This window comes from Motacilla alba, chromosome 3 (genome assembly GCF_015832195.1).
Source record: "Motacilla alba alba isolate MOTALB_02 chromosome 3, Motacilla_alba_V1.0_pri, whole genome shotgun sequence".
Classification (NCBI taxonomy): Eukaryota; Metazoa; Chordata; class Aves; order Passeriformes; family Motacillidae; genus Motacilla; species Motacilla alba.
In genome coordinates, this window is record NC_052018.1 from 100577686 (window position 1) to 100598040 (window position 20355).

Consider the following 20355-nt stretch of genomic DNA (forward strand, 5'->3'; position numbering starts at 1 on the left):
TGACCCCAAATTGGACATGGTCATGAGATGCAAGTCCTGTTGCTTTCTTTGCCATCACTGTCCGGTCTCAGTACGGATAAGGTTCCTGTTCTTCCTCTGCTTGCTGATCAGGTCCAACATTGAGGATGGTATTAGGGTGCTATAGAAACACCAATAAGACCTGCCTACTTGCAGAGAGGTCTTTGTTGTTTGCAGAAATACCAGTTAGAGTGGTGTGGGTTTTCCATGTGGAATTGCTGAAGCCCAGCCTCAAGAAGGAATGTTTTTTCCCCACTTACCATTGGAGCCTTCCATCCTTGCCTTCAGACTTGTTACCTCAATACTGCTAAGAGGAATTGAACACAGGCTAGTTGCAGGAAAACAAATTACGAAAAAATTTTCTCAAAAATTTAACAAAACCTCGAGTGTCACACCCATGAGATGTGTTGTTGATAGAGGTGGGAGCTCACCAAACCTACCTCTTGCCTTGTGGGCATTGTGCAGCCGCACACAGAGAGGAGATTGGATCTGAGGCACTCTCTGTTGGGAGGGAAGGGTCTTGTGGCAGCCCAGAGAGGCTGTGCACATTGGCAGGGAAGAGTTGTGCCCTGCACGTGTCCCCTGCAAGGAGCTGTGCTGCTGCCAGTGCCCCGTGCAGCTGTAGGGCTGCTCAGCTGTGGGGCAGGGAGAGGAGCAGGAGGGTGCATGTGCAGCTGAGGCATTCCTGGAGAGCACAGGGCTCTGGGCTCCCTGCTGTCCCAGGGCAGCCCAGAGGCCAGGCTGTTCCTGTGGCAGCTCTGGGGAAGTGGCTCAGGGTGTTCCCCTGGCCTGCCTCAAGTTATTGCCAGGAGGAGCATGCTTCCCTGTGCAGCTGTTTAGAAGTTTCCAAGGAATCTGTCCCACGAAATATGGAGCTTGAGATGGTTTAGGTTTGCATTGCGGACTGTGTTACATTTTGTGTCTCCACTTTGCAGGCCTGACTGGCTACCCTCTTGCCAAGAGGTTTTCCCTGGCAAGTCCCTCCATGCTCCTTCCCTCCAAGCCGCTGCTTCCCATCCAGAGGAGCTCTCCTGCTGCGACATTAAGCAAGATGTTCCACGGAGAGCAGGAGACTGGGAAACCTGGCAGCGGCTGGGAAGAGGAGGGTCAAAAGAAAGAGGAGCTCATGTCAGAGGGAAAAGGAATGAGGGTAAGGAAATCCAAGCTATGTCCAGTGGGGTAAATTTTGATTTGATGTGCTGTTGGCAGAGCTCTGAGACCTCTTCCCTGGCAGGAACTGACCCTTTCAGTGAAGTTTGAACAGGTCCTGGTTTGGCTCTTTAGCTGGGCCAGAAATGATGGGATACTAAGCATGGGTGTGCATCCGCCCCTGCTGCCTTCAGCCCCATTGGTGGCCATGGCATGGGGACCCTGGAGCAAGTGGGGCAGGCAGAGAGCTTGCAGAGAGCAGCAGGGCAGGGAGCTGTGCTGAACTTCCTCAATGCCAGTGAGCCTGAGGTGATGGATGTGTGGGAGCTGGAGAGCAGCGAGCATCCCGAGAACTCAGCAGCATCTGGGCTCCAAGGCTGCTGGGGAAGTGTAGGGGGGAAGGGCAGCAGCAGAAGAAATGAGGGGCTTGAGCAAAGCAGGGGTTGACATCCCTTAGAATGGCTTTGTGGGGACATGGCTGGAGATGAGCCCTGGCTGTGAGGCACCTTAGGGTCAGGGAGAGAACAGTGATCTCAAGCCACTGCCATGCCATCCAGAAGGCCAGTGGAGGCAGTGGCGCCCCAGAACATCTTGATGTCAAATATGTGGATGCCAGCTGGGAATGCAGCTCCGCTTGCAGAAGATTGAGCAGGAGGGGAGAGGTGTGAAATGTGTTCCATGGTCCCTACCTCACCAGTTCCCTTTGCATTCCCTGGGCTGGGCCAATCTGCTGCATCAGTTTGACTTGTTTATTCCTGCCAGGTCCCAGCTGAGGGCATATCTAAATGTCTTGAGGCATGAATGGGGGCAAAGCTGGATGCTTTTTCTTCTCTTTCCAGGCTTCCTTGCCATACACCAGTGGTGGGGAAATGAAGAAGGCATCACTGGGACTGCCTTTGATCCCCCCAATACGCAAGGCAGGAAGTCTCCCTGTTGGCAGTGCTGCGGGGTCTCTGCGCAGCTCTCCCCAGCCAAATTTCCAGGAGTCCCGGGAGATGAGGTAAGCCAAGGGGTCTGCTGCTGCAGTGTGTGCTGTTCAACTCACTCTTCCCATCTCCTGTGGTGATTTTCCACAGTCTCCCACATAGACATGCAAACCTCTGTGTATTCAGCATTTGGCCCATGCAATGTCAAACCCAGCAGCAGTGCTCCAAGAGCAGAGGTGGTGGTGGAGGAGGCAGGGCTTGAAAGCACCTCAAGACAAGTCCTCTGCTGGACTTGGCTATTCATTCCTCTGATTTTTTTGTTGGGTCATTTGGGAAAAATTTTGCATGGGTCGGGATCCTGCAGAACTTTGAAAGCTGTGATCTGGGACTGATAACTTCTGCAGCCAGAAGAATACGCATGGGCAAATAGTGGCTGCTGGAGAGGTGTCTGGAAATTCAGGTGCTGCTTCTGTAAACATCAGGTGTAATTTCTCTGTTCCTGGGCCTCCATTGTGATATGAGATCCCTGATTAGTTTTGGGATGTAGATGTATAATCCGATTGAAGTTTAATGTTTAGATCTAGGCTTAAGTTCAAAAGAGGGCAAGGTACTAGAGAAGAGTTCTAGGACTGTACCTGATGGAAAGATATTAGCTTGGATATATGTGAGAAAATGCAGCTGTGAAGCTTATCCGAGTGATAACCACAAAGAGGGAGTGTCGGAATTATCATTCCAATTGAAAATCTTTGGTAGGGCTTTTAAAGTGGAATGTGAATATCCTTCCCTAGCAGCTGAGTTGGAAAAAGCCATTTTGTTCTGGAAAGAGCCAGGAGGTGTAATATCATTCTCAGGAGACAGCAGTGCTCTCTGACCACGTGTGGCACGAGGCTGTCACCAGTGTAAGGCACGGGCAGGCAAAGTCCAGCTTTGGCAGCAGTACAGAAGTAGCTGCCTTCCACAGAGACTCGTGTCTCAGCTCAGCAGCTCTTGCAGCTTCAGAGAGGCTGTAGGAGCCACTTGGCTCCAAAAGGAGAGGGCAGAATTGGGGTGTTCTGATGCAAGTTGAAGACTGACTGCTGTGTTTATGGCAGAGCTTGGCCAGCTCTGTGTGACTTCAGCAACTGAAAGCTGAAGGACAATTAATCAGCTTTGCATGCTGTTGGGTTTATGTGTCGCATTTCCTCCTTCATAGGAGCGATCATGCTAGCAAAGAAGGTTTGCCTGCTTTCATGATATGCCCATTCCCTTCCTTCTCTTTCTGCTTCCTCAAATATTCTTTTTTCCTCCATTTTCTCCAGGCCAAGATCCAGCAGCACAAGCCATGAGAAGACGTTGGAACATTCCGGTAGGTACAGGGCATGTCTGTCCTAAAATGACCCTTCTCGTCTTGACTCTGAGGTGACAATTGGAAAGATTTGATGAAATGCAATCTTTTGAAAATTTCTTTAAATTCAGTTCAATTCCTTGACGGGCTCAGTAGAGTCTCCCAGAGCCCAGTCCCTGGGAGTGTTCTCCAGTGCTGCAGTGAAAATTCCTCCAGTGTGAAGTGTTGAGTGGCAGCAGCTGGACTGGTACCTTGGGGTCCTAGAAATGCTGTGCAGGAAAAGGAAACATTCCTCTCCATCCTGCACATGCCTTTTATCTCCCTGCAGTCTTTCTAGTGTCAAAATGAGTAAAGGAAGGCATTTAGCATGAAATGAGAAATGTTCCCACTCCTTCCTCCTGCTTTTGAAGAAGAAAAGCTTTCTTTGGGGCTGTTTCTGAGCGGAACCCTATAAGATGTGAAGGAGATTCATGGACATTGCCTGGTGTTGCACTGGCAGAAATAGGGAAACCTCCAACGACCAAGTTCTTTTGGCTTTTCAAATGAAGGAGCAGGAGACTTCCAAATGGCTGCAGCCCAGGCAGGGTGTGAGTTTGTCATCCTCTGACAGCACAAGCCCAAAGCCACCTAGGGCAGGTTCCCAATGCCAAATCTCTTCCCTGGCTGTCTCTGCCTGTGTCAGTGTTGCAGGCTGAGGCTGGGGGAGGAGATGCCTTCTGCCTTGTCCCTGTCCCTGCCTTGACTGACCCCTGAAGAGTGGAATGGTGCCAGACAAAATGCAGTCTCTGGGGCATCTGGGACAGCTCATGCTTTCAAGTTGAAAGCCTCAATGACACTGTGGTTGCTCCTTTGGCATCTCTGGGTGTGTAATCATAGGAGAGATTGAAGAAATCATTGTGCTGATGCCGAAATTGGGATCAGATCCCCAGGATCCTTTGCTCAGGGTTAGTTCTGCTAAATCCTGGGTATGGCCCCTTTGGAAAGACTCCTTCATTGCTGTTCTGCAGCTGCAATGCTTCATGCAGTTAAGGAGAAATATTGGTCATTGAAGAAGTTGAAATTTTTTTCTGGATTATTTCTTGACTAGAATTGACATATCTCATCAAACCTTGACTGTTGTGGTTTAATAAATGGTCTGGCTATTCTACAGGTAGAAAGTACCACAGATTCAAGAACTGTCTTCTTTTTACGATCTGCCCTATGTCTGTTCAATTAAAAAAAAATAGAATTTTTATGTAGTGACATCTTCAGAAATGTTTGGAAGCAAGTCATGTTTGTGTTAGGTTTGGGTCAATGCATGAACGAAAGAAAGCAGGGAAAAAACCCAAGGGGCAATGATGTTGAGCAAAGGCAGAATGTTTGAAAACAAATTTGTTCCCTACGTATTTAGGTGCTAGAATGCTGGAGATATGTAAGGGGAGTGCAAACTTTCTTTTACTCCTAACATGGGCTGCCACTGTTCTTGTGCCAGCACTTCCTTTGTTGTGAAGAGAAATGGAATGAGTTTGGAACCAACCAAAGCCAACCGAGAACTGAGTGGGAGTTACAGAAACAAAGGCCATGAAGACTAGCTTTGGAAAGCAAATACTTCCTAGGTGTAATTGTCAAATTCTGGAGACCTCTGTGGATTGTCAAAAGTTGAGAAGGAAAGGAATTTCAAAGTAATGAATAGGCATGGAGCAACACATAAGCAAAGCTGTAGAAGCTTTCTCGCGTGGCTTGCCAGCTCCATAGAGTTCAGAGGAATTCCAGTGAGGCTAGTTCATGAAATATAAAACCAGAGCAATCTTCTGAATAGCAAAAAGCCCCTTGGATGGCTCATCCATGAGATGGATTAATTGTATAGGTGGGAGTTCACGTAACTCACTTCTTGCCTGGTGAGCATGGCTCAGCCTCACACAGAGGTAATTTTAGAGCTGGGCCACTCTCTGTTGGGAGGAAGGGTCTTGTGGCAGCCCAGAGAGGCTGTGCACATTGGCAGGGAAGAGTTGTGCCCTGCATGTGTCCCCTGCAAGGAGCTGTGCTGCTGCCAGTGCCCCGTGCAACTGTAGGGCTGCTCAGCTGTGGGGCAGGGAGAGGAGCAGGAGGGGGCATGTGCAGCTGAGGCATTCCTGGAGAGCACAGGGCTCTGGGCTCCCTGCTGTCCCAGGGCAGCCCAGAGGCCAGGCTGTTCCTGTGGGAGCTCTGGGGAAGTGGCTCAGGGTTTTCCCAGGGCTAGCTTCGAGTTTCTGCCAGCAGGAGCATGCTTCGCTGTGCAGCGGTTTAGAAGTTTCCAGGAAGTCTGTCCCATGCAATATGGAGCTTCAAATGCTTTAGGTTTGCACTGCGGGCTCTGATACATTTTATGTCTCCACTTTGCAGGCCTGACTGGCTACCCTCTTGCCAAGAGGTTTTCCCTGGCAAGTCCCTCCATGCTCCTTCCCTCCAAGCCGCTGCTTCCCATCCAGAGGAGCTCTCCTGCTGCCATGTCAAGCAAGATGTTCCATGGAGAGCAGGAGACTGGGAAACCTGGCAGCGGCTGGGAAGAGGAGGGCAGAAAGAACGAGGAGCTCATGTCAGAGGGAAAAGGAATGAGGGTAAGGAGACCAAGCTAATTCCAGTGGGGTAAATTTTGATTTGATGTGCTGTTGGCAGAGCTCTGAGACCTCTTCCCTGGCAGGAACTCACCGTTTTCAGTGAAGTTTGAACAGGTCCTGGTTTGGCTCTTTAGCTGGGCCAGAAATGATGGGATACTAAGCATGGGTGTGCATCTGCCCCTGCTGCCTCCAGCCCCATTGGTGGCCATGGCACGGGGGCCCTGGAGCAAGTGGGGCAGACAGAGAGCTTGCAGAGAGCAGCAGGGCAGGGAGCTGTGCTGAACTTCCTCAATGCCAGTGAGCCTGAGGTGATGGATGTGTGGGAGCTGGAGAGCAGCGAGCATCCCGAGAGCTCAGCAGCATCTGGGCTCCAAGGCTGCTGGGGAACTGTAGGAGGGAAGGGCAGCAGCAGAAGAAATGAGGGGCTTGAGAAAAGCAAATGTTGACGTCCTGCAGAGTGGCTTTGTGGGGACATGGCTGGAGATGAGCCCTGGCTGTGAGGTACCTTAGTGTCAGGGAGAGATCAGTGATCTCAAGCCACTGCCATGCCATCCAGAAGGCCAGTGGAGGCAGTGGCGCCCCAGAACATCTTCAAGTCAAACATGTGGATGCCAGCTGGGAATGCAGTCACATTCCCAGGGAAGAGAGAAGGCATGGAGAGCTTGCATATGTGTGCCATGGTCTCTCTGTACCCAGTTCCCTTTCTATTCCCCATCCAGTGCCAATTTGCTCCATCAGTTTGACTTGTTTATTCCTGCCAGGTCCCAGCTGAGGGCATATCATAATAATCTTGAGGCATGAATGGGAGCACGGCTTGATCTGAGAACTGTGTTTTATTCTTTCCAGACCTCCTTGCCATATCCTAGTGGTGGGGAAATGAAGAGGGGATCATTGGGAAAATCTATGATCCCCGTAATATGCAAGGCCGGACGTCCCCGTGTTGGCAGCGCTGCAGGGTCCTTGCGCAGCTCTCTCCTGGTAGATTTTCAGGAGTCCCGGGAGATGAGGTAAGCCAAGGGGTCTGCTGCTCTAGTGTGCTGTACACCTCACTCTTCCCATCTCATGTGGTGATTTTGCAAAGTCAGCTGTCCCATGTATTTTGGCAAACCTCTGTGTATTCAGCATGTGGCGCATCGATGATGATCCAGCACAATGTCAAACCCAGCAGCAATGCCCCAAGAGCAGAGGTGGTGGTGGGGAAGAGGAGGCAGCGCTTCAAAGCACCTCAGGATGGGTCCCCTGCCTGACTTGGCTATTATTTCAGCCAGAGCATGGCCATCTCTGTGTGACTCCTGCAACTGAAAGCTGAAGAACAATTAATCAACTTTGCATCCTCTTGGGTTTATGTGTTGCATTTCCCCCTTCATCAGAGTGACCATGCTAAGAGGGTTTTCCTCCATTCATGATACGGCCATTCCCTCCCTTCTCTTTCTACCTCCTCATATGTTCTTTTGTCCTCCATTTTCTCCAGGCCAAGATCCAGCAGCACAAGCCATGAGAAGACGTTGGAACATGAGGGTAGGTAGAGGGCATTTTTGACCGAAAATGTCCTTTCTTTTCTTGACTCTGAGGTGACAATTGGGAAGATTGGTTAAAATGCAATCTTTTGAAAATTTCTTTAAATTCAGTTCAATTCCTTGACGGGCTCTGTGGACTCTCCAAGAGCCCAGTCCCTGGGAGTGTTCTGCAGTGCTGCAGTGAAAATTCCTCCAGTGTGAAGTGTTGAGTGGCAGCAACTGGACTGGTACCTTGGGGTCCTAGAAATACTGTGCAGGAAAAGGAAACATTCCTCTCCATCCTGCACATGCCTTTTATCTCCCTACAGCCTTTTCTAGTGTCAAAATGAGTAGAGAAAAGGAAGGCATTTAGCATGAAATGAGAAATGTTCCCACTCCTTCTTCCTGCTTTTGAAGAAGAAAACCTTTCTTTGGGGCGGTTTCTGAGCTGAACCCTATGAGATGTGAAGGAGATTCATGGACATTGCCTGGTGTTGCACTGGCAGAAAGAGGGAAACCTCCCGTGATAGAAAGTCATTTTGACTTTTCTAATGAAGGAGAAGGAGACTTCCAAATGGCTGCAGCCTAGGCAGGGTTTGAGTTGGTCATCCGTAATGAGGGCTTTAGAGGCTTTTGATTTCCTTTGTGGACTCTGTTACATTTGTGTCTCCACTTTGCAGATGTGACTGGCTACAGTATTGCCAAGAGTCTTCCCCCCACACGTCCCTCTTCACTCCTTCCCACCAAGCCCTTGCCTCCCATCCGAGAGAGCTCTTCCTCCATCAAGCCAGGCAAGATGGATGATAGAGAGAAAGACAAAGGGAAAACTAGCACTGGCTACAGCGATATCAGAAGAAGCAGCCAGGAGGAGCAGAGTGCAGAGGGAAAAGGACATAAGGTAAGGAGACCAAGCTACGTCCTGTGTGGTAGATTTTCTGCTGATGGGCTGTAGGCAGATCTTGGAGAACTTTTCCTGTGCTGTGAGCCCAGGGAAGCAGCTGAGGCAAGGAAGAGCTCAGCTGGACAATGCGCCTCAGGCTGCCTTTGCAATGGGTGTGTAGTGCAGACTTCATGTCCTCAGCATGTATCAATAGCAGGAGAGGTCTTGGAGTGGTTTGTGGGCTCTGTCGTGGTTCCCTGTCTGTCTTATTGCTGAGAAAACAGCAGCAAGCAGTCAGAGCAGCTGAAGTTGTCCTGTCTGGAGAAGCAATCCTTCTCCATTTAGTAACCTGTATGTTTCTGTGAAGCATCTCTATGTCTTGCTGGTGTTTTCTGACAGCTGTGTCTGCTTTGGATGGAAAAAGGTGTTTGCTGGAACCTGCAAGCTAGGCTGTCTCAGCTTTTGAGTTGTACAGCCATGCCCCCAGCACAGTTGTCTCTGAAGCTATTTCCAGACTGCATCATCTTTTGGAGAGTTGTGTGCTCTGGCATGGCTTTGTCCAGAGGGAAGGGCTGGGAGGTGGCCATGGGGAGAGCAGCCCAGAGCCCAGGCACACAATTGCCTTTGCAGCAGGGCCAGGACCTGCACTTGTTTTGGGTTTGCCGTGGGGTGCCAGGAGGAGGCAGATGAACAACAGCTTTGGTGGACAGAATGTCTGATCATAGGCTTGGCTACTTGATTTCAGCCTCGCAGAGAAAGGCCCCAATGTATCCCTGTCAGGAACTGACCCTTTCAGTGAAGTTTGAGTTGTTTATTCTTGCCAGGTCCCAGCTGAGGGCATATCTAAAAATTCTTGAGGTTTGAATGTGGGCAAGGCTGGATGCTTGACCGGATCACTGTGTTTTATTCTTTCCAGACCTCCTTGCCATATCCTAGTGGTGGGGAAATGAAGAGGGGATCATTGGGAAAATCTATGATCCCCGTAATATGCAAGGCCGGACGTCCCCGTGTTGGCAGTGCTGCAGGGTCTCTGCGCAGCTCTCTCCTGGTAGATTTTCAGGAGTCCTGGGAGATGAGGTAAGCCAAGGGGCCTGCTCCAGTGTGTGCTGTTCACCTCACTCTTCCCGACTCCAGTGGTGATTTTGCACAGTCAGCTGTCCCATGTATTTTGGCAAACCTCTGTGTATTCAGCATGTGGCGCATCGATGATGATCCAGCACAATGTCAAACCCAGCAGCAATGCCCCAAGAGCAGAGGTGGTGGTGGGGAAGAGGAGGCAGCGCTTCAAAGCACCTCAGGATGGGTCCCCCGTCCTGACTTGGCTATTATTTCAGCCTGAGCTTGGCCATCTCTGTGTGACTCCAGCAACTGAAAACATAAGGACAATTAATCAGCTTTGCATCCTCTTGGGTTTATGTGTTGCATTTCCCCCTTCATCAGAGTGACCATGCTAAGAGGGTTTTCCTCCATTCATGGTACGGCCATTCCCTCCCTTCTCTTTCTACCTCCTCATATGTTCTTTTGTCCTCCATTTTCTCCAGGCCAAGATCCAGCAGCACAAGCCATGAGAAGACGTTGGAACATGAGGGTAGGTACAGGGCATGTCTGTCCTAAAATGACCCTTCTAGTCTTGACTCTGAGGTGACAATTGGAAAGCTTGGTTGAAACGCAATCTTTTGAAAATTTCTTTAAATTCAGTTCAATTCCATGACGGGCTCTGTGGACTCTCCAAGAGCCCAGTCCCTGGGAGTGTTCTCCAGTGGTGCAGTGAAAATTCCTCCCATGTGAAGTGTTGAGTGGCAGGAGCTGGGGTGGTTCCTTGGGGTCCTGAAAATTCAGGGTGAAAAAGGAAACATTCCTCTCCATCCTGCACATGCCTTTTATCTCCCTACAGCCTTTTCTAGTGTCAAAATGAGTAGAGAAAAGGAAGGCATTTAGCATGAAATGAGAAATGTTCCCACTCCTTCCTCCTGCTTTTGTAGAAGAAAACCTTTCTTTGGGGCGGTTTCTGAGCTGAACCCTATGAGATGTGAAGGAGATTCATGGACATTGCATGGTGTTGCACTGGCAGAAATAGGGAAACCTCCTGTGATAGAAAGTAATTTTGACTTTTCTAATGAAGGAGAAGGAGACTTCCAAATGGCTGCAGCCTAGGCAGGGTGTGAGTTGGTGATCCTGTAATGAGGGCTTTAGAGGCTTTTGATTTCCTTTGTGGACTCTGTTACATTTGTGTCTCCACTTTGCAGATGTGACTGGCTACAGTATTGCCAAGAGTCTTCCCCCCACACGTCCCTCTTCACTCCTTCCCACCAAGCCCTTGCCTCCCATCCGAGAGAGCTCTTCCTCCATCAAGCCAAGCAAGATGGATGATGGAGAGGAAGACAAAGGGCAAAGTAGCACTGGCTACAATGACATCAGAAGAAGCAGCCAGGAGGAGCCGAGTGCAGAGGGAAAAGGACATAAGGTAAGGAGACCGAGCTACGTCCTGTGTGGTAGATTTTCTGCTGATGGGCTGTAGGCAGATCTTGGAGAACTTTTCCTGTGCTGTGAGCCCAGGGAAGCAGCTGAGGCAAGGAAGAGCTCAGCTGGACACTGCGCCTCTTTGCCATGGGTGTCTTTGCAATGGGTGTGTAGTGCAGACTTCATGTCCTCAGCATGTATCAATAGCAGGAGAGATCTTGGAGTGGTTTCTGGGCTCTGTCGTGGTTCCCTGTCTGTTCTATTGCTGAGAAAACAGCAGCAAGCAGTCAGAGCAGCTGAAGTTGTCCTGTCTGGAGAAGCAATCCTTCTCCATTTAGTAACCTGTATGTATTTGTGAAGCATCTCTATGTCTTGCTGGTGTTTTCTGACAGCTGTGTCTGCTTTGGATGGAAAAAGGTGTTTGCTGGAACCTGCAAGCCAGGTTGTCTCAGCTTTTGAGTTGTACAGCCATGCCCCCTGCACAGTTGTCTCTGAAGCTATTTCCAGACTGCATCATCTTTTGGAGAGTTGTGTGCTCTGGCATGGCTTTGTCCAGAGGGAAGGGCTGGGAGGTGGCCATGGGGAGAGCAGCCCAGAGCCCAGGCACACAATTGCCTTTGCAGCAGGGCCAGGACCTGCACTTGTTTTGGGTTTGCCGTGGGGTGCCAGGAGGAGGCAGATGAACAACAGCTTTGGTGGACAGAATGTCTGATCATAGGCTTGGCTGCTTGATTTCAGCCTCGCAGAGAAAGGCCCCAATGTATCCCTGTCAGGAACTGACCCTTTCAGTGAAGTTGTAGTTGTTTATTCCTGCCAGGTCCCAGCTGAGGGCATATCATAATAATCTTGAGGCATGAATGGGGGCAAGGCTGGATGCTTGACCGGATCTCTGTGTTTTATTCTTTCCAGACCTCCTTGCCATATCCCAGTGGTGGGGAAATGAAGAAGGGATCATTGGGAAAATCTTTGATCCCCGTAATATGCAAGGCAGGACGTCCCCGTGTTAGTAGCGCTGCAGGGTCTCTGCGCAGCTCTCTCCTGGTAGATTTTCAGGAGTCCCGGGAGATGAGGTAAGCCAAGGGGTCTGCTGCTGAGTTTTCTGTTCACCTCACTCTTCCCGACTCCAGTGGTGATTTTGCACAGTCAGCTGTCCCATGTATTTTGGCAAACCTCTGTGTATTCAGCATGTGGCCCATTGATGATGATCCAGCACAATGTCAAACCCAAGAGCAAATCCCCAAGGGCAGAGGTGGTGGTGGAGAAGAGGAGGCAGGGCTTCAAAGCATCTCAGGATGGGTCCCCGGCTGGACTTAACTATTATTTCAGCCTGAGCTTGGCCAGCTCTGTGTGATTCTAGCAACTGAAAACTTAAGGACAATTAATCATCTTTGCATCCTGTTGGGTTTACGTGTTGCATTTCCCCCTTCATCAGAGTGACCATGCTAGGAAGGTTTTCCTCCTTTCATGGTACGGCCATTCCCTCCTTTCTCTTTCTACCTCCTGATATGTTCTTTTGTCCTCCATTTTCTCCAGGCCAAGATCCAGCAGCACAAGCCATGAGAAGATGTTGGAACGTGAAGGTAGGTACAGGGCATGTCGGTCCTAAAATGACCTTTCTTGTATTGACTCTGAGGTGACAATTGGGAAGATTGGTAAAAATGCAATCGTTTGAAAATTTCTTTAAATTCAGTTCAATTCCTTGATGGGCTCAGTGGACTCTCCCAGAGCCCAGTCCCTGGGAGTGTTCTCCAGTGGTGCAGTGAAAATTCCTCCCATGTGAAGTGTTGAATGGCAGGAGCTGGGGTGGTTCCTTGGGGTCCTGAAAATTCAGGGTGAAAAAGGAAACATTCCTCTCCATCCTGCACATGCCTTTTATCTCCCTGCAGCCTTTCTAGTGTCAAAATGAGTAGAGAAAAGGAAGGCATTTAGCATGAAATGAGAAATGTTCCCACTCCTTCCTCCTGCTTTTGAAGAAGAAAACCTTTCTTTGGGGCTGTTTCTGAGCTGAACCCTATGAGATGTGAAGGAGATTCATGGACATTGCCTGGTGTTGCACTGGCAGAAATAGGGAAACCTCCCGTGATAGAAATGCCTTTTGATTTTGCCAATGAAGGAGCAGGAGACTTCCAAATGGCTGCAGCCTAGGCAGGGTGTGCCTTTGTCATCCTGTAATGAGGGCATTAGAGGCTTTTGATTTCTTTTGTGGACTCTGTTACATTTGTGTCTCCACTTTGCAGATGTGACTGGCTACAGTATGGCCAAGAGTCTTCCCCCCACACGTCCCTCTTCACTCCTTCCCACCAAGCCCTTGCCTCCCATCCGAGAGAGCTCTTCCTCCATCAAGCCAGGCAAGATGGATGATGGAGAGGAAGACAAAGGGCAAAGTAGCACTGGCTACAATGACATCAGAAGAAGCAGCCAGGAGGAGCCGAGTGCAGAGGGAAAAGGACATAAGGTAAGGAGACCGAGCTACGTCCTGTGTGGTAGATTTTCTGCTGATGGGCTGTAGGCAGATCTTGGAGAACTTTTCCTGTGCTGTGAGCCCAGGGAAGCAGCTGAGGCAAGGAAGAGCTCAGCTGGACACTGCGCCTCTTTGCCATGGGTGTCTTTGCAATGGGTGTGTAGTGCAGACTTCATGTCCTCAGCATGTATCAATAGCAGGAGAGGTCTTTGAGTGGTTTCTGGGCTCTGTCGTGGTTCCCTGTCTGTTCTATTGCTGAGAAAACAGCAGCAAGCAGTCAGAGCAGCTGAAGTTGTCCTGTCTGGAGAAGCAATCCTTCTCCATTTAGTAACCTGTATGTATTTGTGAAGCATCTCTATGTCTTGCTGGTGTTTTCTGACAGCTGTGTCTGCTTTGGATGGAAAAAGGTGTTTGCTGGAACCTGCAAGCCAGGTTGTCTCAGCTTTTGAGTTGTACAGCCATGCCCCCTGCACAGTTGTCTCTGAAGCTATTTCCAGACTGCATCATCTTTTGGAGAGTTGTGTGCTCTGGCATGGCTTTGTCCAGAGGGAAGGGCTGGGAGGTGGCCATGGGGAGAGCAGCCCAGAGCCCCGGCACACAATTGCCTTTGCAGCAGGGCCAGGACCTGCACTTGTTTTGGGTTTGCCGTGGAGTTTAAGAGGAGGCAGATGAACAACAGTTTTGGTAGACAGAAAGCCCAATCACAGGCTAGGCTGCTTGATTACAGCCTCACAGAGAAAGGGCCCAAAGCATCCCTGACAGGAACTGACCATTTCATGAAGTTTGAATAGGTGCACATTTGGCTCTTTAGCTGGGCCAGAAATGATGGGATACTAAGCATGGGTGTGCATCTGCCCCTGCTGCCTCCTCCTCCCTTCATGGGGGCATGGGGGCCCTGGAGCAAGTGGGGCAGGCAGAGAGCTTGCAGAGAGCAGCAGGGCAGGGAGCTGTGCTGAACTTCCTCAGTGCCAGTGAGCATGAGGTGATGGATGTGTGGGAGCTGGAGAGCAGCGAGCATCCCGAGAGCTCAGCAGCATCTGGGCTCCAAGGCTGCTGGGGAACTGTAGGAGGGAAGGGCAGCAGCAGAAGAAATGAGGGGCTTGAGCAAAGCAGGAGTTGACATCCTGCAGAGTGGATTTCTGGGGACATGGCTGGAGATGAGCCCTGGCTGTGAGGCACCTTAGGGTCAGGGAGAGAACAGTGATCTCAAGCCACTGCCATGCCATCCAGAAGGCCAGTGGAGGCAGTGGCGCCCCAGAACATCTTCATGTCAAACATGTGGATGCCAGCTGGGAATGCAGCCCCATGTGCAGAGGAGTGAGCAGGAGGGGAGAGGTGTCAAATGTGTGCCATGGTCTCTTCCTCACCAGTTCCCTTTCTAGTCCCCGTCCACAACCAAGCTGCTGCATCAGTTTGACTTGTTTATTCCTGCCAGGTCCCAGCTGAGGGCATATCTAAATGTCTTGAGGCATGAATGGGGGCAAAGCTGGATGCTTTTTCTTCTCTTTCCAGGCTTCCTTGCCATACACCAGTGGTGGGGAAATGAAGAAGGCGTCACTGGGACTGCCTTTGATCCCCCCAATACGCAAGGCAGGAAGTCTCCCTGTTGACAGTGCTGCGGGCTCACCGTGCAGCTCTCCCCGGCTGGATTTCCAGGAGTCCCGGGAGATGAGGTAAGCCAAGGGGTCTGCTGCTCCAGTGTGTGCTGTTCACCTCACTCTTCCCATCTTGTATGGTGATTTTGCACAGTCAGCTGTCCCATGTATTTAGGCAAAACCTCTGTGTATTCAGCATGTGGCCCATCAATGATGATCCAGCACAATGTCAAACCCAAGAGCAATGGCCCAAGAGCAGAGGTGGTGGTGGGGAAGAGGTGGCAGGACTTCAAAACATCTCAGGATGGGTTCTCTGAGACTTGGCTATTATTTCAGCCTGAGCTGAAATAATATTTCAGGCTATTATTTCAGCCAGAGCTTGGCCAGCTCTCTGTGACTCCAGCAACTGAAAGCTGAAGAACAATTAATCAGCTCTGCATGCTGTTGGGTTTATGTGTTGCATTTCATCCTTCCATCAGAGTGACCATGCTAGGAAGGTTTTCCTCCTTTCATGGTACGGCCATTCCCTCCTTTCTCTTTCTGCCTCCTGATATGTTCTTTACTCCTCCATTTTCTCCAGGCCAAGATCCAGCAGCACTAGCCAAGAGAAGACCTCTGAACATGCAGGTATATAGAGGGCATTTCTGACTGAAAATGATCTTTCTTGTCTTGACTCAGAGGTGACAATTGGGAAGCTTGGTTAAAACACAATCTTTTGAAAATTTCTTTAAATTCATTTCAATTCCTTGATGGCCTCAGTGGACTCTCAGTGTAATGATAGGAAAGATGAGACTTAAAAACAATTCTGCTGATTCAGAAAAAGAGGTCAGTTCACCTGGTCCATTTGCTCAAGGTTATTTCTGCCAAATCTTGGGTATGTCTCCCTTGGAATGACTCCTTAATTGCGATATGCTGCTGGAATGCTTAATGCAGCTAGGGAGAAGTCTTACTCAGTAAGTAAGGTGAATGACTTATGTCATTCGTCCTTTCCTGTCTTACTTTTATTACTGACCCGTGCATTCTGCAGGGTGAAAGAATCCAGTTTTGAGACAGGCATTCCTCTCATAGTGCTTGGCTGCCACATGATTTTATTCCCTGTGAAGCCGTGTTGGGAATTAGTTCTCTTAGTTCAAGTAGCTCTGTTGGGGAGTCTTTCAGAATGACCGGCCATCAGCTATTGCCATTAAGGACATTTGGAACTGTCAGTATTAGCAAGGTCAGCATTGTTTTGAGATAGGTCTTGTTTGTTTGGGTTTGGGTGTCTCTGCTGAAAGGAAAGCAGAGAATAAAGCCCTGGAACAAGTAAGTAGAGCAAAAGTGGAACATTTGGATGAGCACTTTGTGCCCTACAAACACAGGCTCACTGAATATTGGGCACATCTAATGGGGAAAGCAAAGCTGCTTTTGTGTCTAACATGTGGTGCCATAGTTTGTGTCCCAGAAGTTCCTTTGTTGGAAAGAGTAATATAAAGAATCCCCCAAACTGCAAAACCCGACCTAGAATTGAGAGGGAAATACGAAAAGGAAGGCCTTGAAAACTACTTTTGAAAACAATTACTTCCTTGCCAGAGTCAGACTCTAGAGAGCACTGTAATTCCCAACTGTTTGGAAGAAAAAGATCCTGTAGTAGTGGGGAGGCAACGGGCACCACATGAATTAGTAGAGCCCTTCTCTCTTGGCTTGCCAGCTCCATACTGTTCAGAGAAATTAAACTGATGCTAGTTTCATGAAAAATAAACAACCAAGCAATCTTTTCAGTAACTAAAACACACTTTGAATTCCTCACCCATTAGAAGGGCTGATTCTAAAGGCGTGCATTCAATTAACTCACTTCTTCTCTTGGACCTGGTCGACAGCTTCTTCTGAATCTACAACAGAAACGCAGAGAAAGAAGGAAAAGAGCTCTCAGTGTAAGTCAGGACCTGGGATGCCTCTGTTCCCAAGGGAACTCACGGACCCCTTCGGCTTGGAGATTCAAGTGCCGGACCCTGGCCTTGGGAATGGAGGTCTCAGCTCCCAGCCGGCTCAGGGGGCCTTGGCCCAGGAGCCCCAGGAGCATGGCTCAGCCTCACAAAAAGGTAAGGCGGGAGCTGGGTCCACTCTCTGTTGGGAGGAAGGGTCTTGTGGCTGCCCAGAGAGGCTGTGCCCATTGGCAGGGAAGAGTTGTGCCCTGCATGTGTCCCCTGCAAGGAGCTGTGCTGCTGCCAGTGCCCCGTGCAGCTGTAGGGCTGCTCAGCTGTGGGGCAGGGAGAGGAGCCGGAGGGTGCATGTGCAGCTGAGGCATTCCTGGAGAGCACAGGGCTCTGGGCTCCCTGCTGTCCCAGGGCAGCCCAGAGGCCAGGCTGTTCCTGTGGGAGCTCTGGGGAAGTGGCTCAGGGTTTTCTCCTGGCCTGCCTCAAGTTATTGCCAGCAGGAGCATGTTTCCCTGTGCAGCTATTTAAAAGTTTCCAGGAAATGTGTCCCATGAAATATGGAGCTTGAGATGCTTTAGGTTTGCGTTGCAGCCTCTGTTACATTTTGCGTGTCCATTTTGCAGACCTGGCTGTCTACCATGGTGCCAAGGAGGTTACCGTGGGATCTGTACTTTCCCTGCCATCTCCCCAGATGCTCCTACCTTCCAAGGCCTTGCCTTCTGTCCAGAATTGCTCTTCTTCCTCAAATCCCATATCTTACTCTTCTTTATTACTAACTGGCCATTCTGCAGGGGCAAAGAATCCGGATTTACGAAGTTGTTTTTTTCTACTTTGCTGCTACATGATTGAATCCTCTGTGAAGCTGTTGTACAGAATGATTAGTTCTCAGAATTTGAACAGCTCGGTTGGAGCCTATTCCAGAATGAGCTCCATTGTCCTAGTTGCATTAAGAAAATCAACCAGTAGTCAGGCTGGCCCGAAAGTGGCCCAGTCTCATGCAGTTTAGAAGGAAAATCCTTGGGGAAAATGAATTCTCTAGTGTCAAGAAGACAATTCACATTTGGGTATCACTCCGGCAACCCGAGGCTTTTCTTTGAATGTCCTCTAAAATATTCCAACCGAGAAGAAAAGGCTGCTCTAAATGCATCCAGGTATTAGAACCCGGGACTTCTTTTAGGAACCGGAAAGAAGACGTTTACTAAAATCAGCATGAATAAGGGCAGAGAAGAATCACTGTCAAGATCAATCTCCATCTCTGTCCTTCTCTATCAGACACAGAGGCTGTCTCCAGCATGCAGGGGCTGAGGCCTTTGTCATGCAGCAGGTTTCAGTCTGCTGGCCAACAGAGTAATGTCATGTCTGCTGCCAGTAGCCCATCCCCTGGGAGAGGGTCTAGGCATTGTACCTTGCTGCTCTCAATCCCAATCTCTGTGTCTTAGGAGAGCTCTGCAATCTGGAACCTGTCTTGCCTGTTGCGCAGCATGGCATTTTTGGGGGCTTGAAGTCTGCCAGAGATTTATAGGAACCTTTGCTTCCATTCCCAGGCCTCCCACTGAGCCAGGCCAAGGAGACAGACCATCCCAGCAGTGCTGGTCTTACGAGGGACAAAGAGCTGAGGGCCAGCTCTGCAAAGGTAAGGGCTAAGGACAGGGATGAGCAGACTACCTTGCCAGTGGCTGTTTAGTGCTGGGCCCAAAATGTCCCTGAAAATCATCATCTTCCATTCCTTGGGGAATTGGGGTTCTCTTGGGAATATATTTGAAAGCTACAGGGCAATTGCTTGGCCATTTCCAGTGGTGCCAAGGTCACTGGCTTGGAGATGTTGCTAAGGTGATGCCAGAAGCATTCTAGAAGTGCAAAGGCTGTTTTAGACAAGTTCTCAATGGCAGAGCAAGCTTCACATCAGTGAAGGTGGGCAAAGTGCATCCTTGGCAGCAGAGAAGCAAAGATTCTAATGTTGAGTGTAAGCAAGGCTGCCAAATAAAATGGGAGACTTTGATTGTTCCTGGTTACCCTTTCCAGTGGCTGTATCTCACAGGCCTCTCATTCTCAAGTTTTCTGCTCATGAATATCAATGCTTTTGCAAGTTGTTCTCACGGGACTCCTCCTTTTGCTCTGCTGGTCTCAGAGACCAAGTCCTTCAGAGCTGAGTCCTTCAGAAGGCAGGAAGTGAGAAACAGCTGCAATTCCTGGCCATCAGTGCCAGCAATGAGCAACAGCTCATTAGCCCTCCTTGCTGGCTGTTGCACATGGTTTTCATTCTCCTGCCATGGCCTGTAGGAACTGAACTGCCTGCTCACTGTCATGTGAGCTCTTCATCTGTCTTGGAGCACTCCTATGAGTTTCATGCTTCAAGCAGGGCTTCCTGACATAGGCTGCGGTTGCAGTAGTGGAAGGTTGTGGCAGTCAATGTCCCACCCCACTGTGTGTAATTGCCAAGGTGAGGATGGGAGACATTCCTCTGAAACTATTGGAATGTCTATGGAGCTGCATGGAAGCCTGTGGCACTCTGTGGACTCTGTGCTGCTGGTGAGATGCTGTGTGTGGTTTGTGTGTCTCTGCTTACAGTCTGTGCTGTATTTCCATTGCACCTAGGTGCGTGGTACATTGTGCAAGTTGGCTCCAAAGAGCTCAGCGTGGAAGGAAATGGAGCTTTTGGTAAAAGAGCTGAAGAGGAGACAAAAGGAAACATCCTTGAAGCTTCCCCCAGAGACAGTTGAGCCTGGGGATGCAGCTGAAGCAAGTAAGTGGTGGCTACACTTGTGGTGGTCCTTCTTGACCACTTGCTTGCCCTTTGCACAATGTTGCAATCAGACTGGGGGGCTGTTCCGCTTGCACCTGAGTGGAAGCTTGCGCTAGGATTTAATTCTGTTTCCTAAAGAAAAATACAGAGGCATGAAGTGTCTTGCCAATGGCCTCACTGAGTCAGTAAGAGAATATCAGCTTCCCAACTTTACCTCGAAAGTCTTTCAGAGTAGAAAACTCTGTCTTGCAAAGTACACTGGGGCTTCAGACTCTCTCCTGGAGAGCAGCCTCCAGGGAAGGTGAGGCCAAAAGAATGCTTTTCAACCGGGGTGCAACCTGGAAGAAACAAAATTCACGTCCTTCTGATGAAGACTCCAGAGATCCTTCTCCTGCTGCTCCCTGCTGAGGAGCTGGCGCTGTAGAGCTGTGCTGAAGCCCCAGCCAGTGCTTCTGTTGTAGCCCCAGGAGCAAGCAGCGTTCCCGACTGCATCCCGGCTGAGGGGCTCTGGCTGCAGGGCTGTGAGCACTGCCCGAGGGCGGCAGCAGGGCCCTCAGGGGGCAGCGCTCAGCCTGAGGGCATCACGCAAGGTGATCTGCACTTTCTTCTGGTAACTTTCCCTGCCAGCCTGTGGAACAGGAGAACAAAAGCAAAGCAGTACTGGGTTTTTCTTGTTTCTTAGGAAAAACATCACTGCAGTTTGCTTTTAAGCTAGAAGAGGGTAGATTTAGATTAGATATTAGGGAGAATTTGTTTTTAAAGGAAGGGGATGAAAAGCTGTCCAGATTTGCCCAGAGAAGCTGCTGTTGGGCTA

The 20355-nt window shown here is 49.8% G+C and overlaps 1 protein-coding gene across 1 annotated transcript in view; it reads left to right on the forward strand.

Annotated features, from left to right (window-relative positions):
- The first annotated feature begins 674 nt into the window (after positions 1-674).
- The window catches only part of LOC119698718 (TOG array regulator of axonemal microtubules protein 2-like), a 59184-nt gene continuing 39503 nt past the window's right edge, over positions 675-20355 (forward strand). The window contains exons 1-6 of the mRNA XM_038131045.1: positions 675-1168; positions 14803-14963; positions 15466-15512; positions 16742-16963; positions 18343-18431; positions 19394-19541. Of these exons, the coding sequence (XP_037986973.1) occupies positions 1004-1168; positions 14803-14963; positions 15466-15512; positions 16742-16963; positions 18343-18431; positions 19394-19541 (832 nt within the window). The 5' untranslated portion in view covers positions 675-1003. The remainder of the gene's footprint in view (positions 1169-14802; positions 14964-15465; positions 15513-16741; positions 16964-18342; positions 18432-19393; positions 19542-20355) is intronic.